This window comes from Doryrhamphus excisus, linkage group LG15 (genome assembly GCF_037039965.1).
Source record: "Doryrhamphus excisus strain RoL-2023G ecotype Guam linkage group LG15, RoL_Dexc_Guam_v1.1, whole genome shotgun sequence".
Lineage (NCBI taxonomy): Eukaryota > Metazoa > Chordata > Actinopteri > Syngnathiformes > Syngnathidae > Doryrhamphus > Doryrhamphus excisus.
In genome coordinates, this window is record NC_136371.1 from 16,194,529 (window position 1) to 16,216,456 (window position 21,928).

Genomic DNA, 21,928 nt, shown 5'->3' on the forward strand with positions numbered 1-21,928 from the left:
TTAGCATTAGCATTAGCATTAGCATTAGCCTGAGCATTAGCATTAGCATTAGCATTAGCATTAGCATTAGCATTAGCATTAGCATTAGCATTAGCATTAGCATTAGCATTAGCATTAGCATTAGCATTAGCATTAGCATTAGCACTAACACTAACATTAACATTAACATTAACATTAACATTAACATTAACATTAACATTCCAAATTGTAATTTTTGGCAAATTAGGTTGGGTAAAATTATAAAAATGATGGGAATAAAGTAAAAGTACTTTGAGAATGAAGTAGTAATATTCCAATTCCTTCTGTCGGGTTGAACATGCCAACATGCAACATACTCAAGCAATGTAGGACGTTGGCCTTGCTCCACCCAATGGGCAAGGCCCAAGTGACAAGCAGGTTGAACAACACTTAAAACCAGAATTGCTTTTCACCTCAGAGAACTCAAAGATAGGAATGACTTTTCCGACGCTGTTGACTTTGGAACGCCAGTGTCTTATCCATGAAAGAGAAAAAAGGCTGAGACTGGGGATTTCTTGTTGATGGATTTCTGACTTGTGATCCGAAATGCCTGCGCTGGATTTATCCGTCAGATTTCTCCTGCTCTTGTCGCTCTGGTGTTTCAGCGGGAAATGTGAAATTCAAAAATCCGACCCTTCAGGAATCAAACCTTTTCACGATGACGTTAACGAAGCACAGGCCTTTCCCGAGGAGGAGCGGGCCAGCCTTCCCGTGTTTACGATGGACTATCCACGGATACAAGTCCCGTTTGAGTTCACCTTATGGGTTCTGTTGGCTTCCTTTGCCAAAATCGGTAGGTTTTTAGATGTAGACTTTGGAAAAAAAACAGCTTTTATATTCATTTTTCCTGCCATTTTCCAGGATTCCACATTTACAAAAATATCACAATCTGGATCCCAGAATCGTGCCTGCTCATCGCTATCGGGCTCATCGTCGGCGCCATTATGCACTCGGTCAAAGAGGAACCGCCGGCAGTGCTCACCTCCAACGTCTTCTTTCTCTACATGCTTCCGCTTATCGTCTTGGAAAACGGCTACTTTATGCCCACGAGGCCCTTTTTCGAGAACGTCGGAACCGTGCTGTGGTACGCGGTGGTGGGAACGTTGTGGAACAGCATCGGCATCGGACTCTCGCTCTTTGCCATTTGTCAGATCGAGGTCTTTGGAGTCCAAGATATCAACCTGCAGGTTAGAGACCACATTAATATGATCAGGAAGTGGTGTCTTATAATTTTGATTACAGATTAATTAAGATTAAGATTAAGATTAAGATTAAGGTTAAGGTTAAGGTTAAGGTTAAGGTTAAGGTTAAGGTTAAGGTTAAGGTTAAGGTTAAGGTTAAGGTTAAGGTTAAGGTTAAGGTTAAGGTTAAGGTTAAAATTAAAATTAAAATTAAAATTAAAATTAAAATTAAAATTAAAATTAAAATTAAAATTAAAATTAAAATTAAAATTAAAATTAAAATTAAAATTAAGATTAAGATTAAATCTCGAACAAAAGTCATCCGTTTCACTTGTAGTGGCTAGTTATGTAAAATTGGAGTCATGAACACCGACCTAAACGGATTCAAGTGAGGCCTGGAGTTCTTTAAATGTTGTTGTGGGGTCTTTTGTGACCTCTCCAAAGAGTCGTCGCAGCGTTCTTGGAGTTATTTTAGTTGGCCGGCCATTCCAGGGAAGGTTCACCACTGTTCCATGTAGTCACTATTTGTGGATAATAGCTCTCGCTGTGTTTTGCTGGAGTCCCAAAGCTTTAGATATGACTTTATAACCTTTTAAGTAATGTTTTAATAAAGGGGCAATCACTTTTTAACACATGGCCATATAGGTTTGAATTTTCTTTCTAAATAATAATTTTTTTTATTTTATATATACTATATTTTATTGTATTTTTTTTACTTCTTGTTATTCTTTCATCACAGTATCAATAAATCAATTGTGAAATAAATATGAATTATGATCATGCTTGTCCTCCCTGCAGGAGAATTTGCTGTTTGCGTCCATCATCTCAGCCGTGGACCCCGTGGCCGTGCTCAACGTGTTTGACGATATCGGCGTGAACGAGCAGACGCACATCGTCATCTTTGGGGAGGGGCTGTTCAACGATGCTGTCACTGTGGTGGGTTATGCAACCTTTTTTTTTTTATCATCATTTATCTATCTATTTATTAAATACAGTCAAAATTGGCCGTATTTCAGACATAGTTGCCAATGGTGATTAATCATGATTAATTTGTTAAAAATCTGTGATTCATCTAATTACATTTTTTTATATAATTACACAGTTTTTCAAAAATGTTGAAATTTGAATTTTGTGTAAGCAAATACTAATGGATATTAATAGAATATTAATGGAAAAAAGTCATATTCTAATGAAAAAGCAAGAGAATAAACCAATAATATTAAGAGCAAAAAATAATGTCATTTTAGTTGCATAGATGTGAAATATTAACGAAAAAAGTGACAATTTTAGGAGAAACAAACAAAACAAAATAGGAAATTCAGGAAAATTAGATTGAGGAGAAAAATGAGAATATTATGGGAGTAAAGTCCAAATATAATATAATATAATATATAATACATTATAGAATATTTATAATAATATAATATTATATATATAATATTTATAATAATATAATATAATACTTATTAAATTAAATTAGTTGGAAATCCAGGAAATTTAGATTGAGGGGAAAAATTAGAATATTATGGGAGTAAAGTCCAAATATAATATAATATAATATATAATATATAATATATTATATAATATTTATAATAATATAATATTATATATATAATATTTATAATAATATAATATAATACTTATTAAATTAAATTAGTTGGAAATTCAGGAAATTTAGATTGAGGGGAAAAATGAGAATATTATGGGAGTAAAGTCCAAATATAATATAATATATAATATTTTATATAATATTCATAATAATGTAATATTATATATATATATATAATATAATACATAATATATTATAGAATATTTATAATAATATAATATTATATACATAATACTTATAATAATATAATATAATACTTATTAAATTAAATTAGTTGGAAATTCAGGAAATTTAGATTGAGGGGAAAAATGAGAATATTATGGGAGTAAAGTCCAAATATAATATAATATATATAATATAATATTCATAATAATGTAATATTATATATATATTTATAATAATATAATATTATATTTATTAAATTAAATTAAATTAGTTGGAAAATCAGGAAAATTAGATTGAGGGGAAAAATGAGAATATTATGGGAGTAAAGTCCTAATATAATATAATATAATATAATATAATATAATATAATATAATATAATATAATATAATATAATATAATATAATATAATATAATATAATATAATATAATATAATATAATATAATATAATATAATATAATATAATATTTATTATAATATATATATATTATAATATAATATAAATAATATATTATACAATATTTATAATAATATAATAAAAAAAATATATATAATATTATATTTATAATAATAAATAAAATAAAATAAAATAAAATAAAATAAAATAAAATAAAATAAAATAAAATAAAATAAAATAAAATAAAATAAAATAAAATAAAATAAAATTAAATTAAATTAAATTAAATTAAATTAAATAAAATAAAATAAAATAAAATAAAATAAAATAAAATAAAATAAAATAAAATAAAATAAAATAAAATAAAATTAAATTAAATGTCATCACAAAGCTGACATGTAGTTTCTTGCTTGTAAATTCTTAGCATGTCTACATGTGTTCATTCATTCATTCATTTTCTACCACCTCACGAGGGTCGCGGGGGTGCTGGAGCCTATCCCAGCTGTCTTGGGGCGAGAAGCGGGGTACACCCTGGACTGGAGGCCAGCCAAGTCTGCACGTGTTGTTTAGCAAAATATCAGTGACTCTTGCATGCGTTCCTTTTCCGCTATGTGATAGCGATACTTTAGCGATACTATAGCGATACTATAGCGATACTATAGCGATACTATAACCACTAGAAAAAACACAGACACCCCCGCTTTGGCCAGTCTGACCAGTTAAAGTTGTGACTCCTGCTGGGTTTCGCTCAAGATTTTCTCCCCTTTTAGTCACGTTAGAGCAGATTCCCGGGACTATCTGACTTGTGGAACCTGCCTGACGACTCCCATGTCAACGCCATCGCTGACTCTTGTTCTCCTCGCAGGTACTTTACAGCATGTTTTCCTTTGTGGCCGACATGTCAACGTTCGAATCCACCGACGTGTTCCTGGGCGGGGCCCGGTTCTTTGTGGTGGGGGCCGGGGGTCTCCTTTTTGGCCTGGTGTTTGGCTTTGTAGCCGCCTTCACCACACGTTTCACCCACAACGCCCGCCAGATGGAGCCCCTCTTTGTCTTCATGTTCAGCTACCTGGCGTACCTGGTGGCTGAGCTGTTCGCCATCTCCAGCGTCCTCGCGTAAGTGGAGGACATACACATTCACCTGGTCTACCACGGTACAGTCGTCCCTCCTTTATCACGGTTAATTGGTTCCAGATCCCACTGTGATAAATTCATTCAATCGTACTTAAAGCGCAGAAAACCTGTAGGACTTTTTAAATACAGGTTTAACATTATTAGAGCCTTCTACACATGAAATAACACCCCTATAGTCACCTTTGCACTGCCATGATGCATTGATTATAGCACATTGCACAACTCTTATGCTAACCAGTTAGCCTCGAATTTAGCCAAAAACGTACCACTTCCACAAGGAATGGGAGGAGAATTTTGTTTCTTTGTTTCCTCATTTAATTTTAATTTTAATTTTAATTTTAATTTTAATTTTAATTTTAATTTTAATTTTAATTTTAATTTTAATTTTAATTTTAATTTTAATTTTAATTTTAATTTTAATTTTAATTTTAATTTTAATTTTAATTTTTCATGATTTTATTTTTTATTTTTCATAAAACCTTTTATTATTCAGGGAGGAAAAAAAACAGACAAGGAAGTAAATGAGATCTATCAGTTGGTCTGGGACTCTAGCAAACCATAGTGAGAGCCATTGTGTTTGAATGGTGAAAACCAGTTAGCCTCAAATTTAGCCAAAAACTTACCGCTTCCACAAGAAATGGGAGAGGAACTTTGTTTCAATATGTCGGGCACACAATGGCTGACTTCATGAAAGGTAATATCTCGTACTGTCACTTTTTTAATTGTCACTGCTATCCCAACTACAGTGTTTTCCACTTCCTTTAATTTTTAATTTTTAATTTTTAATTTTTAATTTTTAATTTTTAATTTTTAATTTTTAATTTTTAATTTTAATTTTTAATTTTAATTTTTTAATTTTTAAATTTTTAAATTTTTAAATTTTAAATTTTAAATTTTAAATTTTAAATTTTAAATTTTAAATTTTAAATTTTAAATTTTAAATTTTAAATTTTAAATTTTTTAAAATATTGTATTATTATTTTACTATTATTAAAAAAAATTAAAAGCCCTTAAAATCAAATAAAGTGTGATGTGGCGAGGGATTATTGTACAGTCACACGTTGCTTTTGTACAACATTTTTGCCAACATACAGTGCTGCGAAAAAGTGTTTGCCCACTTCCTGTAATTTCATGTAAAAAAATTTAAAATTTAAAATTATTTTTTCTAATTGAAAATTTTAAATTTTAAATGAAATTGAAAATTTTAAATGATGTTTTTTATTTTAAATGATTTTTTTATTTTATTTTAAATTTTAACATGAAACCTTTTATTATTCAGGGAGGAAAAAAACAGACGAGGAAGTAAATGAGATCTATCAGTCGCTCTAGGACTCTAGCAAACCATAGTGAGAGCCATTTCAATTCAAAAACAAGCATGATTATCTTCATCGGGGATGTTCTGTATATGACTCTTAGCATATCTATGTATATGTATTGCATGCTTTCATTTTTCCACTATGTGGCCCAAGTGGAAAAGGTTTGGACACCAGTATCTCCAGTATCTCCAGTGTTCTCCCCCTTGCAGGATTATCACATGCGCTATAACCATGAAGTACTACGTGGAGGAAAACGTCTCCCAGAGGTCCTGCACCACCATCCGTCATGTGGTCAAGATGCTGGCCACCATCTCGGAAACTCTCATCTTCTTCTTCCTGGGCGTCGTAACCATCACGACGGAACACGAGTGGAATTGGGCCTACATCCTCTTCACGCTCCTCTTCGCGCTGCTCTGGAGAGGAGTGGGTGAGTGTTGAGGGCTGATGGGACTGACGGGAATCGGCCGTTTTTGAGCGTCATCCCCCCTGCAGGCATCCTGGTTCTGTCTCAGATCGTCAACCCCTTCCGGACCATTCAGTTCACCTTCAAGGACCAGTTTGGTCTGGCCTACGGGGGGGTACGAGGGGCCATCTGCTTTGCTCTGGTCTTCACTCTGCCCGACACCATCAACAGGAAGAACCTCTTTGTCACGGCGTCCATCGCCATCATCATATTCACCGTCTTCATTCAGGTGGGGGCTGCTGTTATTCATAAATAATAAATAATAAATAATAAATAATAAATAATAAATAATAAATAATAAATAATAAATAATAAATAATAAATAATAAATAATAAATAATAAATAATAAATAATAAATAATAAATAATAAATAATTGCTGGCCCTTTAAGGCTGGCCCTTTAAGGCTGGCCCTTTAAAGATGGCCCTTTAAGGCTGGAGCTTTAAGGCTGGCCCTTGATAATAAATAATAAATAATAAATAATAAATAATAAATAATAAATAATAAATAATAAATAATAAATAATAAATAATAAATAATAAATAATAAATAATAAATAATAAATAATGCCCTTTAAGGCTGGCCCTTGATAATAAATAATAAATAATAAATAATAAATAATAAATAATAAATAATAAATAATAAATAATAAATAATAAATAATAAATAATAAATAATAAATAATAAATAATAAATAATAAATAATAAATAATAAATAATAAATAATAAATAATGCCCTTTAAGGCTGGCCCTTGATAATAAATAATAAATAATAAATAATAAATAATAAATAATAAATAATAAATAATAAATAATAAATAATAAATAATAAATAATAAATAATAAATAATAAATAATAAATAATGCCCTTTAAGGCTGGCCCTTTAAGACTGGCGCTTTAAAGATGGCCCTAATTATTATTAATAATAAATAATAAATAATAAATAATAAATAATAAATAATAAATAATAAATAATAAATAATAAATAATAAATAATAAATAATAAATAATAAATAATAAATAATACATTTAATAAAAGAAATAAAAGAAAAGCTCTGATAAAACATTCCACTGTTCTCAAATATCTTACTTTTTATTTTTCTACACAAAATAAGATGAAAAATAAATAAACAAATCAAGAATAAAGAAAATCAATCAATCGGTAATAAATAAATAAATATAATAATAATGATAATAATAAAAACTTAAGAAACCACATATAGTTGGTAGGTAGACAAATTATTTTTTTCAGATTAAAATGAACAAAGCATTATTAGAGCCCTGTAGACATGACAAAACACGACTATAGTCACATTTATACTCTTTTTATTTACAACATATTGCACAACTGCAGGGTCTTGAGACACATGCTAACTCGCAAACTAGAGAGCTAGCGACCTAAACGGTAGCCTTCAAGTTATTTCCTTTCAACTTAAATAGCCAAAAACTTACCACTTCCACACGGATAGGGAGGATAACTATTAACAGTTATTTAACCTTTAACATGAACATGAATCAAACGTAATAATTTTTTCTGGGTACATGATACCATACAGCATCCATATCAAACTTGCGCGGGCCGCACTAACATTAAACTTTCATATCAAGGCGGGGGGCCTCAAAGTAGTGTCCTGTGGGCCACATTTGGCCCGCGGGCCACATGTTTGAGACCACTGTGATAAAGCAAATCAGCGAAAGTATATGATGTTTTGTTTCCCTAATTGTCAGGGTATCAGCATTCGTCCCATCATAGAGTACATGAACATCAGGAGGACCAACAAAGACTTGGGCACCATCAACGTAGAAATACATAACAGAGTATGAATATTATTATTATATGTTCTACTCCTTCTTGATGTTGTTTTGACATATTGATTTGATTGTTTTATGAGGTGATGGAGCACATAGTTTGCGGTATTGAGGACCTATGTGGACAATGGAGTCACTACTACTGGAAGGACAAGTAGGACTACAGAAACATTCCGGACTGGAATTTTCTTCAGTTGTTAAAATCGATCGATCGATTCTTTGTGTTTCGTTTTAGGTTTAAGAAGTTTAACGACCGTTTTTTGAGGCGGATTCTGCTTCGAGACAACAGGGCGGAGTCCAGCATCGTGTCTCTGTACAAGAAGCTGGAGCTCCAGACGGCCATTGATTTGCTGGACACGCCAGTTGGAGACCTGAGCGCGGCGCCGTCCATTGTTTCTCTGCAGTAAGTAAACAGTGAGTCCGGCGAAATTCCGGGACCATGTGGTAAAAGGTGGAAAATAATACGTGGTAGAACATGGATGCATGTCGAGTTCAAATCCCACTCATCTATAAATGTTTGGACTCCATAAAAGTGGCAAAATCCCATTTATTTTGATAAGATGAACTGAAAATCAATTGACAACTATGCTAGTAAGCTAATATTTTCAAGATATTTTATTATTTTTTTACATCAAAATCACATCTCCTTATACAATACAGTAAAGTCTCGTTATATCGATATCGGTTATAACGAATTACTACTTATTACGATACTATTTTCATTTCCCGGCAAATTTCTAGTCTTTTATGATATAATTAGTTCCGTTAGTACAATACCCGGTTATTATGATAATCCGGTTACTACGATGCCCTTGTCATCTCCCGCCAGCCAATTTGGTCTGCTTATATCGATACAAAAGCAGCTTAAATCAATCTTTGCTTAAGGATTTCAATACCAAAAAAGAACACGGCGAACGGCTGCTTCCAGTCAACTTTATTTTTCACACTTCCACCACCAGAGCGTAGCACACACACCGATTCCCGCACTTCCTGGTTCACAGGTCATGCTCAACCCGCCCCACATAGCTGGCCAAACACATGCCTGCAACAGAAGAACCAACTGACATAGCATACACACCTATTCCAACGAAGACACAAGCGTACAAATACATGTATTTAATTGTGTTGTATTCAGATATATTTTTATCGCTTGCAATAATCACTGTTTTTCATATGTACATGCTGGCGTTCGTGGTTTCTGTTGCAGGCATGTGTTTGGCCAGCTATGTGGGGCGGGTTGAGCATGACCTGTGAACCAGGAAGTGTGGGAATCGGTGTGTGTGCTGTGCTCTGATGGTGGAAGTGTGAAAAATAAAGTTCTTTTTTTGGTATTGAAATCCTTAAGCAAAGATTGATTTAAGCTGCTCGTGCATTATTGCCCACTTTTAATGCAGTTCGGCGCAGGATCGGATATATCGACAGTCTGGTTATATCGATATTTTTTCAGACTCCCGACAATATCGATATAACGAGACTTTACTGTATTTAGTCAGCTTGGAAATGATGGAGAATATCTGCTTTCATTGTTTGTAGGGGGGGGGGTGCTGATGAGATGCATACTGAAAGCATTTAGATTTGAAATAAAGTCAGCATTTTTGTATAACTTGGATTTCAACCAAAATTTTTTGAGAAATATCCTTAAAAAGTTGCATGAAAGTATCATAAATGTTGGCATCCAAGACGTAGTGCAATGTTACATGCAACTTCAGAAAACCTCACCTCAAGACTTAAATCTATAGTTATAGTCTGCTGGTTTTGTGCTGCACCCTCTCTGAACATGTCCCATTCGGTGCACTCAAAACAGTCAAATTTGGGAGAAAACTTTATTTTTCTTGCCAAAATTAACTTGCACTCTCTTGCTACGTAAAGGCATGAAAGGCATGAAAGCCACAACAGGAAGCGGAAAACCCCCATCCCTCGCGCCTACCCTTCCGGGTGGCAACACCTTCCCTATCGATAGTTCCGGGGTGAATTATGTCCCGGTAACCGGTAATCACTACAGCGTAAGTTTATTTTTATTTACTGTAGTACAAAATTTATTGTAGTACAAAAGCATGCTAGATACGCAATCCATGAACTCAAGGAGAAAATTACATGCCATATCAAAGATCCGCCCACTTTTAATGCAGTTCGGCACAGGATCGGATATATGGATAGTCTGGTTATATCGCTATTTTTTCCGACTCCCGAGAATATCGATATAACGAGACTTTACTGTATATTTATTTATAACATGAGGCTGCTGTTAGCATTGCTGAAGCCCCGCAACCTTGAATTTTTCTATACCGTAAAATGTTTAAACACCCCGACCGTAACGAGTAACTCTCAGTGTCTGCTCTTTGCTCCGCTAGCGATGAGAGGAAGGACGCGTCTCGATCAAAGAAGAAGTTCCTGGCCGCTGACATACGGAAGATGCATGACATCCTGTCCAAGAACATGTACAAGATCAGGGAGAGGGTAAGCGGAATACTTCTACACTACATTGACCCAAGACCCAAGTTCAATTTCCACCCTCGGCCATTAGTAGAGCCCTTTAAACATGAAATAGCACCCCTATAGTAACCTTTACAGTCATATTACCCAATATGGTAGACATAATAAGACATAATTGTGGCTACATGGCGGTCGAGTTATTAATGCGCAGGCCTCACAGCTACAAGACCCGAGTTCAATTTCACCCTCGACCATGTGGAGTTTTTACAAGAAAACACATGCCAAATGATGGCTATACACTAATCCCTCATTTATCACTGATAATTGGTTCCAATGAATTTCTGCCAATTAGGAATCCTTATTAATAAATGACATGTTTTGGTAGTTAGAGCATAGAAAACTGTTTATGACCTTCTAAATACGTTTTAACATTAGTAGAGCCCTCTAAACATGAAATAGCACCCCTATAGTAACCTTTACAGTCATATTACCCAATATGGTAGACATAATAGGAGAAAAAACTTGTTGCTGCATGGCGGAAGAGCGGTTAGTGCACAGGCCTAACAGCTAGGAGCCCCGAGTTCAATTCCATTCTAGGCCATGTGGAGTTTTTACAAGAAAACACATGCCAAATGACGGCTATACACTAATCCCTCATTTATCACTGATAATTGGTTCCAGTGAATATCTGCCAATTAGGAATCCTTATTAATAAATGACATGTTTTGGTAGTTAGAGCATAGAAAACTGTTTATGACCTTCTAAATACGTTTTAACATTAGTAGAGCCCTCGAAACATGAAATAGCACCCCTATAGTAACCTTTACAGTCATATTACCCAATATGGTATACATAATAAGCTTGTGGCTGCATGGTGGACGAGCAGTTAGTGCGCAGGCCTCACAGCTCGGAGACCCGAGTTCAATTCCACACACATGTCTGCGTGGAGTTTACATGTGTTCCCGTTTTCTCCGGGTATTCCGGTTTCCTCCCACATTCCAAAAACATGCTAGGTTAATTAGCGACTCCAAATTGTCCATAGTATGAATGTGAGTGTGAATGGTTGTTTGTCTATATGTGCCCTATATGTGATTGGCCATGGTGTACCAGCTGGGATAGGCTCCAGCACAATGAATGAACGTAAACACATGAACGTATTTCCTTCCTGTGCAGACGATGGCGTACACCAACAATTCCAACTTGGCTGAAAACAGCCGAGCCAGGGAGATTTTAATTCGGAGACACGCTAGCATCCGACGTAGCATCCGATCTGGAAGTTTCCGTGAAATGGTGAGTTGTAAATTTTACACACGGAGCCGAAAACCGTCCCACTTGCTTTGATTCTTCCAATTCCAGGCTGCTGAAAATTTGTCCAAATCCCAGAAGTACTACTCCCTGCAGCCGGGACTCGATCCAGAGGTGGCGTTCCCTCTTAGAAGACGAAATCATGGTAAATCGGTAAACAATGATTTCTATTTATACTCTGACATAAATACTCGATGTGTCGTCTATCAGGAACAGGAGCGTCGCCGAGCTCCTCGTCCCGATGGTTAATGTCAACAAGGCGGCTGAACGCCATCAAGGAATCAGCCCTCGGAGGAGGACATCCTGCTTCTGATCCCGATGTCGATATTTTGGACGAGAGAAGCCCCAGCAAAAAGAAACCGGTTGCAACCCCGCGCCGCCGCAACTCGGAACGGACATCAAAACATCCAGGAGAACCGGAGGAACATGTAGCTCCTCCCCCGTTTGGTAACCAGAACAACAAAGATCCCGGGGTTGGTGACCCACTTCTTGGAACGACATCACAAGGTCAAAGGTGAAATACAGAGGAAAGGTCTGAAGTTGGACTCGGAACCCTGCTGGGAACTCGTGCAGGAGTGGAAATACTACAAATCCCACTGTCGTCGTTCCAATGCTAAGCTAACACAAGAATAGTATCGCTAATATTGATACTTTTTACGTGAACCATTTTTGCCTTTGCTTTGTAATTATTATATTAAACAGTATTATAAACCAATTCATTTTTACACTTGTACCTAGGTGGTGTAAAGTACAGTAAAGTAAAGTAAGTAAAAAGTCATAATTATGACATAATATGAATTCACATTTTGAGATAATAAAATGAAATTAGGAGAGAAAAAGTCAGAACTATGAGATAAAAAGTTGAATATAATCTCGTAATTATGACTTATCTTAGAATTTTAATTTATGTTAGAATTTTAATTTTTATCTCGTAATTTTTTATCTCATAGTTCTGACTTTTTCTCTCATAATTTTGTCTTTTTATCTCAAAATGTGAATTCATATAATGTCATAATTATGACTTTTTATCTCATAATTTAATCATCTCGTAATTATGACTCATCTTGGAATTTTTATTTATGTTACAATTATGATTTTTATCTCGTAAATTTTTATCTCGTAAATTTTTATCTCATAGTTCTGACTTTTTCTTTCATAATTTTGTCTTTTTATCTCAAAATGTGAATTCATATAATGTCATAATTATGACTTTTTATCTTGTAATTTCAACTTTTTATCTCATAATTTCAACTTTTGCCTCTTCATTGAGATTTTCTCATTTCATAATTATTACTTTTATATTTTATATGTCTTATACGTAAACTTTGTATGTCATAATTATGACTTTTTATCTCATAATTTAATCATCTCGTAATTATGACTTATCTTGGAATTTTTATTTATGTTACAATTATGATTTTTATCTCGTAAATTTTTATCTCGTAAATTTTTATCTCATAGTTCTGACTTTTTCTCTCATAATTTCGTCTTTTTATCTCAAAATGTGAATTCATATAATGTCATAATTATGACTTTTTATCTTGTAATTTCAACTTTTTATCTCATAATTTCAACTTTTGCCTCCTAATTGAGATTTTCTCATCTCATAATTATTACTTTTAAATTTTATATGTCTTATATGTAAACTTTATATGTCATAATTATGACTTTTTATCTCATAATTTAATCATCTCGTAATTATGACTTATCTTGGAATTTTTATTTATGTTACAATTATGATTTTTATTTCGTAAATTTTTATCTCATAGTTCTGACTTTTTCTCTCATAATTTTGTCTTTTTATCTCAAAATGTGAATTCATTTAATGTCATAATTATGACTTTTTATCTTGTAATTTCAACTTTTTATCTCATAATTTCAACTTTTGCCTCCTAATTAAGATTTTCTCATCTCATAATTATTACTTTTAAATTTTATATGTCTTATATGTAAACTTTATATGTCATAATTATGACTTTTTATCTCATAATTGAATCATCTCGTAATTATGACTCATCTTGGAATTTTTATTTATGTTACAATTATGATTTTTATCTCGTAAATTTTTATCTCGTAAATTTTATCTCATAGTTCTGACTTTTTCTCTCATAATTTTGTCTTTTTATCTCAAAATGTGAATTCATTTCATGTCATAATTATGACTTTTTATCTTGTAATTTCAACTTTTTATCTCATAATTTCAACTTTTGCCTCTTCATTGAGATTTTCTCATTTCATAATTATTACTTTTACATTTTATATGTCTTATATGTAAACTTTATATGTCATAATTATGACTTTTTATCTCATAATTTAATCATCTCGTAATTATGACTCATCTTGGAATTTTTATTTATGTTACAATTATGATTTTTATCTCGTAAATTTTTATCTCATAATTCGGACTTTTTCTCTCATAATTTTGTCTTTTTATCTCAAAATGTGAATTCATATAATGTCATAATTATGACTTTTTATCTTGTAATTTCAACTTTTTATCTCATAATTTCAACTTTTGCCTCCTAATTGAGATTTTCTCATCTCATAATTATTACTTTTAAATTTTATATGTCTTATATGTAAACTTTATATGTCATAATTATGACTTTTTATCTCATAATTTAATCATCTCGTAATTATGACTTATCTTGGATTTTTTATTTATGTTACAATTATGATTTTTATCTCGTAAATTTTTATCTCGTAAATTTTTATCTCATAGTTCTGACTTTTTCTCTCATAATTTTGTCTTTTTATCTCAAAATGTGAATTCATTTAATGTCATAATTATGACTTTTTATCTTGTAATTTCAACTTTTTATCTCATAATTTCAACTTTTGCCTCCTAATTAAGATTTTCTCATTTCATAATTATTACTTTTAAATTTTATATGTCTTATATGTAAACTTTATATGTCATAATTATGACTTTTTATCTCATAATTTAATCATCTTGTAATTATCTTGGAATTTTTATTTATGTTACAATTATGATTTTTATCTCGTAAATTTTTATCTCGTAAATTTTTATCTCATAGTTCTGACTTTTTCTCTCATAATTTCGTCTTTTTATCTCAAAATGTGAATTCATATAATGTCATAATTATGACTTTTTATCTTGTAATTTCAACTTTTTATCTCATAATTTCAACTTTTGCCTCCTAATTGAGATTTTCTCATCTCATAATTATTACTTTTAAATTTTATATGTCTTATATGTAAACTTTATATGTCATAATTATGACTTTTTATCTCATAATTGAATCATCTCGTAATTATGACTCATCTTGAAATTTTTATTTATGTTACAATTATGATTTTTATCTCGTAAATTTTTATCTCGTAAATTTTTATCTCATAGTTCTGACTTTTTCTTTCATAATTTTGTCTTTTTATCTCAAAATGTGAATTCATATAATGTCATAATTATGACTTTTTATCTTGTAATTTCAACTTTTTATCTCATAATTTCAACTTTTGCCTCCTAATTGAGATTTTCTCATCTCATAATTATTACTTTTAAATTTTATATGTCTTATATGTAAACTTTATATGTCATAATTATGACTTTTTATCTCATAATTTAATCATCTTGTAATTATCTTGGAATTTTTATTTATGTTACAATTATGATTTTTATCTCGTAAATTTTTATCTCGTAAATTTTTATCTCATAGTTCTGACTTTTTCTCTCATAATTTCGTCTTTTTATCTCAAAATGTGAATTCATTCAATGTCATAATTATGACTTTTTATCTTGTAATTTCAACTTTTTATCTCATAATTTCAACTTTTCCCTCCTAATTAAGATTTTCTCATCTCATAATTATTACTTTTTAATTTCATAATTTGGATTTATTTAATCTCATAATTAGGACTTTTTATCTTGTAATAAAATAATAAATAATAATAATAAATAAAATAATAATAGGGCGGCACGGGGGTCTAGTGGTTAGCGCGCAGACCTCACAGCTAGGAGACCAGGGTTCAATTCCACCCTGTGGAGTTAGCATGTTCTCCCCGCGCATGCGTGGGTTTTCTCCGGGTATTCCAGTTTCCTCCCACATTCCAAAAACATGCTAGGTTAATTAGCGACTCCAAATTGTCCATAGGTATGAATGTGAGTGTGAATGGTTGTTTGTCTATATGTGCCCTGTGATTGGCTGGCGACCAGTCCAGGGTGTACCCCGCCTCTCGACCGAAGACAGCTGGGATAGGCTCCAGCACCCCCCGCAACCTTCGTGAGGAAAAAGCGGTAGAAAATGAATGAATGAATGAAAATAATAATAATAAACTTGTACCTAGGTGGTGTAAAGTACAGCTGCTGCCCTTAACATTATATTTTAGTCTTAAAATTTGAAAAAAAAGCTTGTGCCTAATTAAATTCAGGTTTAAGTGATATTTTAATTTTTTAATGGGTCAAATAAAATACACTAACCAAAAATGTTCCAAAATGTCACCACGACCTCACACGTGCATCAATAAGTCTATGGGAGGAACGATGCTAACGAGGCTAACTAACAGGCAGTTAGCAACCAGCCAGACGGCTGGACATAATGACACAAAACACTACAATAGGGAACTAGATCGGCGGCGTCTAACATTAAATGAGCGATAATAAACTTTACTCACGTTTATAGACGCACACAGCTATACATATCATCCACCACGACGTCCGTGTGGGCACATCAACACCCAGGGCTAAACAGTTCGAGTGACATCAACTCACGAAGCTAGCGGCTACCGCGGTGCGTTCAGGTACCCGACCAGCGTAGTAATTCCGCCCACACACATGTCAGCCCAATTAAACCAGAACAGAACCGGGTGTAACAAGGAGTCTTTTGTACAACCACAGACACTCCACAGTAGCCACGTTTTTACATGACCACTTTTTCTCTTTGCGAATGACCTTTCGGGAAACAATGGTATCCATGGAAATGAATATTCCCAATCTCTTGTCTACATGCGCCATGAAAATCAAACAGAATAGTCAATAGCGCATGCTCAGTAAAACGTAAACATCAACATCACGTGATACCGGCTTCATCAAGTTTTTCTTTCACTTGTTGGAATAACTCCGTATTGCCAGTTTTTCGTGTGTCCAGTCTTGAAATTTAGTTTAAATCAAAAACAAACTTTGCTTAGTCCAGTGCCGATTGCTGGCCTCCATTTTTAAAAGTGAAGAACGTCTGGATCTGCGTGTTACGTCATATCTGAGCATGCGCTGAAAGAACGCACCCGGGATCGATTTAAACAGGAAAAATATCAAATTCAACCTTGCTAATATTTTATAATTAAACTCAGGACATGTTTTATATAGATATATATTTTCTTTTTTAATAAAACTGGACTTGTGAATAAAGTATAGAAGGGTTTAGATTCTGTTCCACAGATGGCGCTAATGCACACGAAAGCTGCTTGCTAACCGCCAATAAACAACAGAAGAAGAAAAACACCACGAAGAAGAAGAACGCAGTCTGACAACTTCCCGTTTGAGCGGGTACAAGATACCTCAATCGGATTGGTTAAAGGAATATTCCATCCCTGTTCAATTCTTTCCGTTTGAGCAAATAAACCAAATGCAATTGGAATATTTAGGTCCATGTATACTATTGACATAAAAACTTGACATTAAGAGTTCGATGTTTCACATTCCGCTGCTTTAGTCTGGCTCTAACGCCTCCCTTTTCCCCTTCCTGGTTGCCTCCTTTTTTTTTGGGTGAGTGTCATACTGGCCAGAGTATCGCTTCCGGTATCTCCTCTGTGAGGACGACTCGATCGGCAGAAAAAATGGTCCATAAAGTGCAGCAGAAATACCGCAATCCACGGGATCCTAGTGTAATCCATTGACCGGTGTATTCGGGGCTAGTGCTAGCTAGTGCTAGCTAGTGCTAGCTAGCACTAGCCTCGCTAGTTTCCACGGTATGGTGATCACGCAAGCAAATGACAACTCCAGGCGTTCGTTAAAAAATAAAAAAGACAGCACATAAAAAACAACTAAATGTATGTTGCCCTGACACTGCTAAAAATGGAAGCTAAAAAACACACATTAAGGGACATGTACAATAAGAGCTGCTCGTCTGTTGCCAGCGGTCACCACACGAGCGGTGATCAGCCCATAACATGCTGATCCTCACGAGGGTCGCGGGGGGTGCTGGAGCCTATCCCACCTGAACAAAACATGCAGTGTTTATTTTTTATTTTTATTTTTATTTTTATTTTTATTTTTATTTTTATTTTTATTTTTATTTTTATTTTTATTTTTAAATATTCATTTATTCATTTTCTACCGCTTATCCTCATGAGGGTCACGGGGGATGCTGGAGCCTATCCCAACTGAACAAAACATGCAGTTTTTTATTTTTATTTTTATTTGTATTTTTATTTTTATTTATTTTTTATTTTTATTTTTATTTTTATTTTTATTTTTATTTTTATTTTTATTTTTATTTTTATTTTTATTTTTATTTTTATTGACACACCGTCCTTTCCATGAAGTAAACTCTTCTTGAGAATTTAAATTTTTAATAATTTTGTTTTTATATATAAATATTCATTCATTTATTTTCTACCGCTTATCCTCATGAGGGTCACGGGGGATGCTGGAGCCTATCCCAACTGAACAAAACATGCAGTTTTTTAATTTTAATTTTAATTTTTATTTTCAATTCTGTTTTGTATTTTTATTGACACACCGTCCTTTCCATGAAGTAAACTCTTCTTGAGAATTTTAATTTTTAATAATTTTATTTTTATATATAGATATTCATTCATTCATTCATTTTCTACCGCTTATCCTCACAAGGGTTGCAGGGGTGCTGGAGCCTATCCCAACTGAACAAAACATGCAGTTTTTTTATTTTTATTTTTATTATTTTTATTTTTTATTTTTATTTTTATTTTTATTTTTATTTTTATTTTTATTTTTATTTTTATTTTTATTTTTATTTTTATTTTTATTTTTATTTTTATTTTTATTTTTATTTTTATTTTTATTTTTATTTTTATTTTTATTTTTATTTTTTATTTTTATTGACACACCGTCCTTTCCATGAAGTAAACTCTTCTTGAGAATTTTTATTTTTAATAATTTTATTTTTATATATAAATATTCATTCATTCATTTTCAACCGCTTATCCTCACAAGGGTCGCGGGGGGTGCTGGAGCCTATCCCAACTATCCCAACTGCATTGTTTTAATTTTAATTTTAATTTTAATTTTAATTTTAATTTTAATTTTAATTTTAATGTAATTTTAATTTTAATTTTAATTTTAATTTTAATTTTAATTTTAATTTTAATTTTAATTTTAATTTAATTTTAATTTTAATTTTAATTTTAATTTTAATTTTAATTTTAATTTTAATTTTAATTTTAATTTTAATTTTAATTTTAATTTTAATTTAATTTTAATATTTAATTTTAATTTTAATTTTAATTTTAATTTTAATTTTAATTTTAATTTTAATTTTAATTTTAATTTTAATTTTAATTTTTTCAATTCTGTTTTGTATTTTTATTGCCATGAAGAATCAATACGATGAGTGGGAGTTTACCAGCTCATCCCCAATCCATGATGCTCATGCATTTTTAATCCTAAAGGCGATGATGACCATTGCTGTTTACTGTAAAATAAAAGTATGACGCACGCTTCTACGCTTCTTTTATTTCCTCCTTTCTTCGATGTAACAACTGCAGCTGGTGCCTGCAGGTCAGAGCCTTTGAACGCATCACCGGTAGTCTTTCCCTACCGATACAATGGCGGTGCCGTTGCCTGAAGCCAACGTGCATCCTGATCATGAGACGTCTTCCTGCTTTACGTGGGAGGCATTGGCCGACGTCCTGAGTTCTACTCCACAGCAGGGGAGGCCACTGAATTGCAAGTGGAGTGAGTGGAGTGAGTGGAGTGAGTGGAGTGTTCGGCTTGACAACGACATCATCGGGTGTTTCAAGCCTTCGTCATCATCATCAGCAGCATCTTTCCTGATCAAGTGATTGCCCAAAGTGTGGAGAGCGTCCATGAGCTTGAGGCGCTAAGATGAATCAAACGGCGTCCGTCTCGCATCAGATTGACTGTCAGCCTGCCAAGGACGTCAAGGTGGGGGTGTTTTCTCATTTTCTCACCACATTTCTCATGTTATGTTATGTTATGATGCACGTCCAGCAACAATTTCTTGGAATCCGGAATCTGTTTGTGATGTGATGGACTCCGAATTCGAGAATTCATCCTCACGGAATGATGGACGCACTCAGAATCAGTTGCAGTGTTGTGATTATGTAAGACTGAATGTACTCTTGCTTCATTTATGTTGGCTGTGATATCGCTGATATCATTTGTATGAGTAGCAATAACTCGGCTGATATTATACAATGGTGTGAAAAGGTGTTTGCCCCCCCGTTTCAGATAATCCAAATAATGTAAATATTAGTCAATGACAACACAACTGAACAAAACATGCATTATTTAAATTTTAATTTTAATTTTAATTTTAATTTTAATTTTAATTTTAATTTTAATTTTAATTTTAATTTTAATTTTAATTTTAATTTTTATTTTTATTTTAATTTTAATTTTAATTTTAATTTTAATTTTAATTTTAATTTTTATTTTTATTTTTATTTTTATTTTTATTTTTATTTTTATTTTTATTTTTATTTTTATTTTTATATATTCATTCATTCATTCATTTTCTACCACTTATCCTCACGAATAAATAATAAAATAATAAAAATAAAAATAAAAATAAAAATAAAAATAAAAATAAAAATAAAAATAAAAATAAAAATAAAAATAAAAATAAAAGTAAAAGTAAAAATAAAAATAAAAATAAAAATAAAAATAAAAATAAAAATAAAAATAAAAATAAAAATAAAAATAAAAATAAAAATAAAAATAAAAAAAATAAAAATAAAAATCTGCATGTTTTGTTCAGTTGGGATAGGCTCCAGCAGCCCCCCCAGCACATATTAAATTATTAATAAAAATAAAAATAAAAAATAAAAAATAAAAATAAAAATAAAAATAAAAATAAAAATAAAAATAAAAATAAAAATAAAAATAAAAATAAAAATAAAAATAAAAATAAAAATAAAAATAAAAATAAAAATAAAAATAAAAATAAAAATAAAAATAAAAATGATGATGATGAAAAGTCCCGTGAGATAAAAAGCACTGCTGAGGGAATGATTGAAGCAGGTAGGAAAACCGGGTGATCAGATCCACGTCCTTCCCTTGGTCCAACGGTGTTTCTAAGGATCACTTGAGCAAGGCAGGGGTGGGGACAGCAGCTACGGTGGCTGGCTCCTAGCTCCCGTTGGCTCGACTCGTGTCTCCGGAGCGCCCCAGTGAACTTCCGTCGGATTTGGTGTGCAGCGTTCATCAGACCTTGTACCATTCCCGGTGAGCTGAGCCGATCTTGACGGCTCTTGCTTGTAGCTTCCCCAAGCGTTCTTTAAGGGAACGGGGCCTCGTTCCCTTCTTGTAGAGGTCTTCCATGTTTATAGGACCTACGTATAAGCCATATCAGTTCTTTCCATATCCGGAATCCGGCAGAAGATCCGTCTGCCAGTAGAAAGTCCAAGTGTCCTTTCGGTTTGAGGCTTCTGCGGGTCATCGACACCTCAGCTCCTGTGTCCACCAAGTAGGGTACGCCCTCTATATTTGAGTAGACCATATCCCCGCTACGGTAGACGTAGGCCTTCAGGACCCGCGCCTCGTCAGTCATCATTGGCGAGACCCTCCTGATCCCGCTGCTTTACGGGATTCGGGATTCGGACCGCCGCTCTGCCTTTGCTGACTATCCTTGGAGGTCTTCTGTGGTTGACTTGTCCTCGAGGCTGAGCGCTGTTTGTTAGCGGTGCCTTGCTTCGCTTTGCGCTTTTCAGCGTAATGCTTCCTCAGCAGGTCCCACTTCCTTACGGTCTCGTTGATGACGTCCAACCTTGCATCCGACTTCAGGGTCACAAAGAGCTCCTCGTTTTCTGCTCCTTTCACCACCTTCCTCAGGGCCTCTACATACACCATGGACTTCAAACGGTGCCAGATTGGTGTCAAAGCCTGGCCTTGCTTCAGCTCTTCTCGGGCAGCGGCGATGAAAG

General features: G+C 32.9%; 1 protein-coding gene across 1 annotated transcript; it reads left to right on the top strand.

Annotated features, from left to right (window-relative positions):
* The first annotated feature begins 446 nt into the window (after positions 1-446).
* Positions 447-12,508, top strand: LOC131104795 (sodium/hydrogen exchanger 2-like). Its single transcript, XM_058052321.2, has 13 exons — positions 447-811; positions 880-1,205; positions 1,998-2,135; positions 4,235-4,485; positions 6,029-6,246; positions 6,312-6,511; positions 8,012-8,101; positions 8,176-8,246; positions 8,328-8,495; positions 10,444-10,549; positions 11,699-11,815; positions 11,882-11,975; positions 12,041-12,508. The coding sequence occupies exons 1-13, from the start codon at positions 565-567 to the stop codon at positions 12,346-12,348; spliced, it is 2,334 nt and encodes a 777-aa protein (XP_057908304.2). The 5' UTR covers positions 447-564; the 3' UTR covers positions 12,349-12,508.
* The last annotated feature ends 9,420 nt before the right edge of the window (positions 12,509-21,928 follow it).

Excerpts from the sequence above, each read along its gene's own strand:
- LOC131104795 (XM_058052321.2), top strand. The coding sequence starts at position 565 with ATGCCTGCGCTGGATTTATCCGTCAGATTTCTCCTGCTCTTGTCGCTC. Across the intron at positions 812-879 it reads GGCTTCCTTTGCCAAAATCG|GATTCCACATTTACAAAAAT; the intron begins GTAGGTTTTTAG and ends GCCATTTTCCAG. Across the intron at positions 11,816-11,881 it reads CTGGAAGTTTCCGTGAAATG|GCTGCTGAAAATTTGTCCAA; the intron begins GTGAGTTGTAAA and ends TTCCAATTCCAG.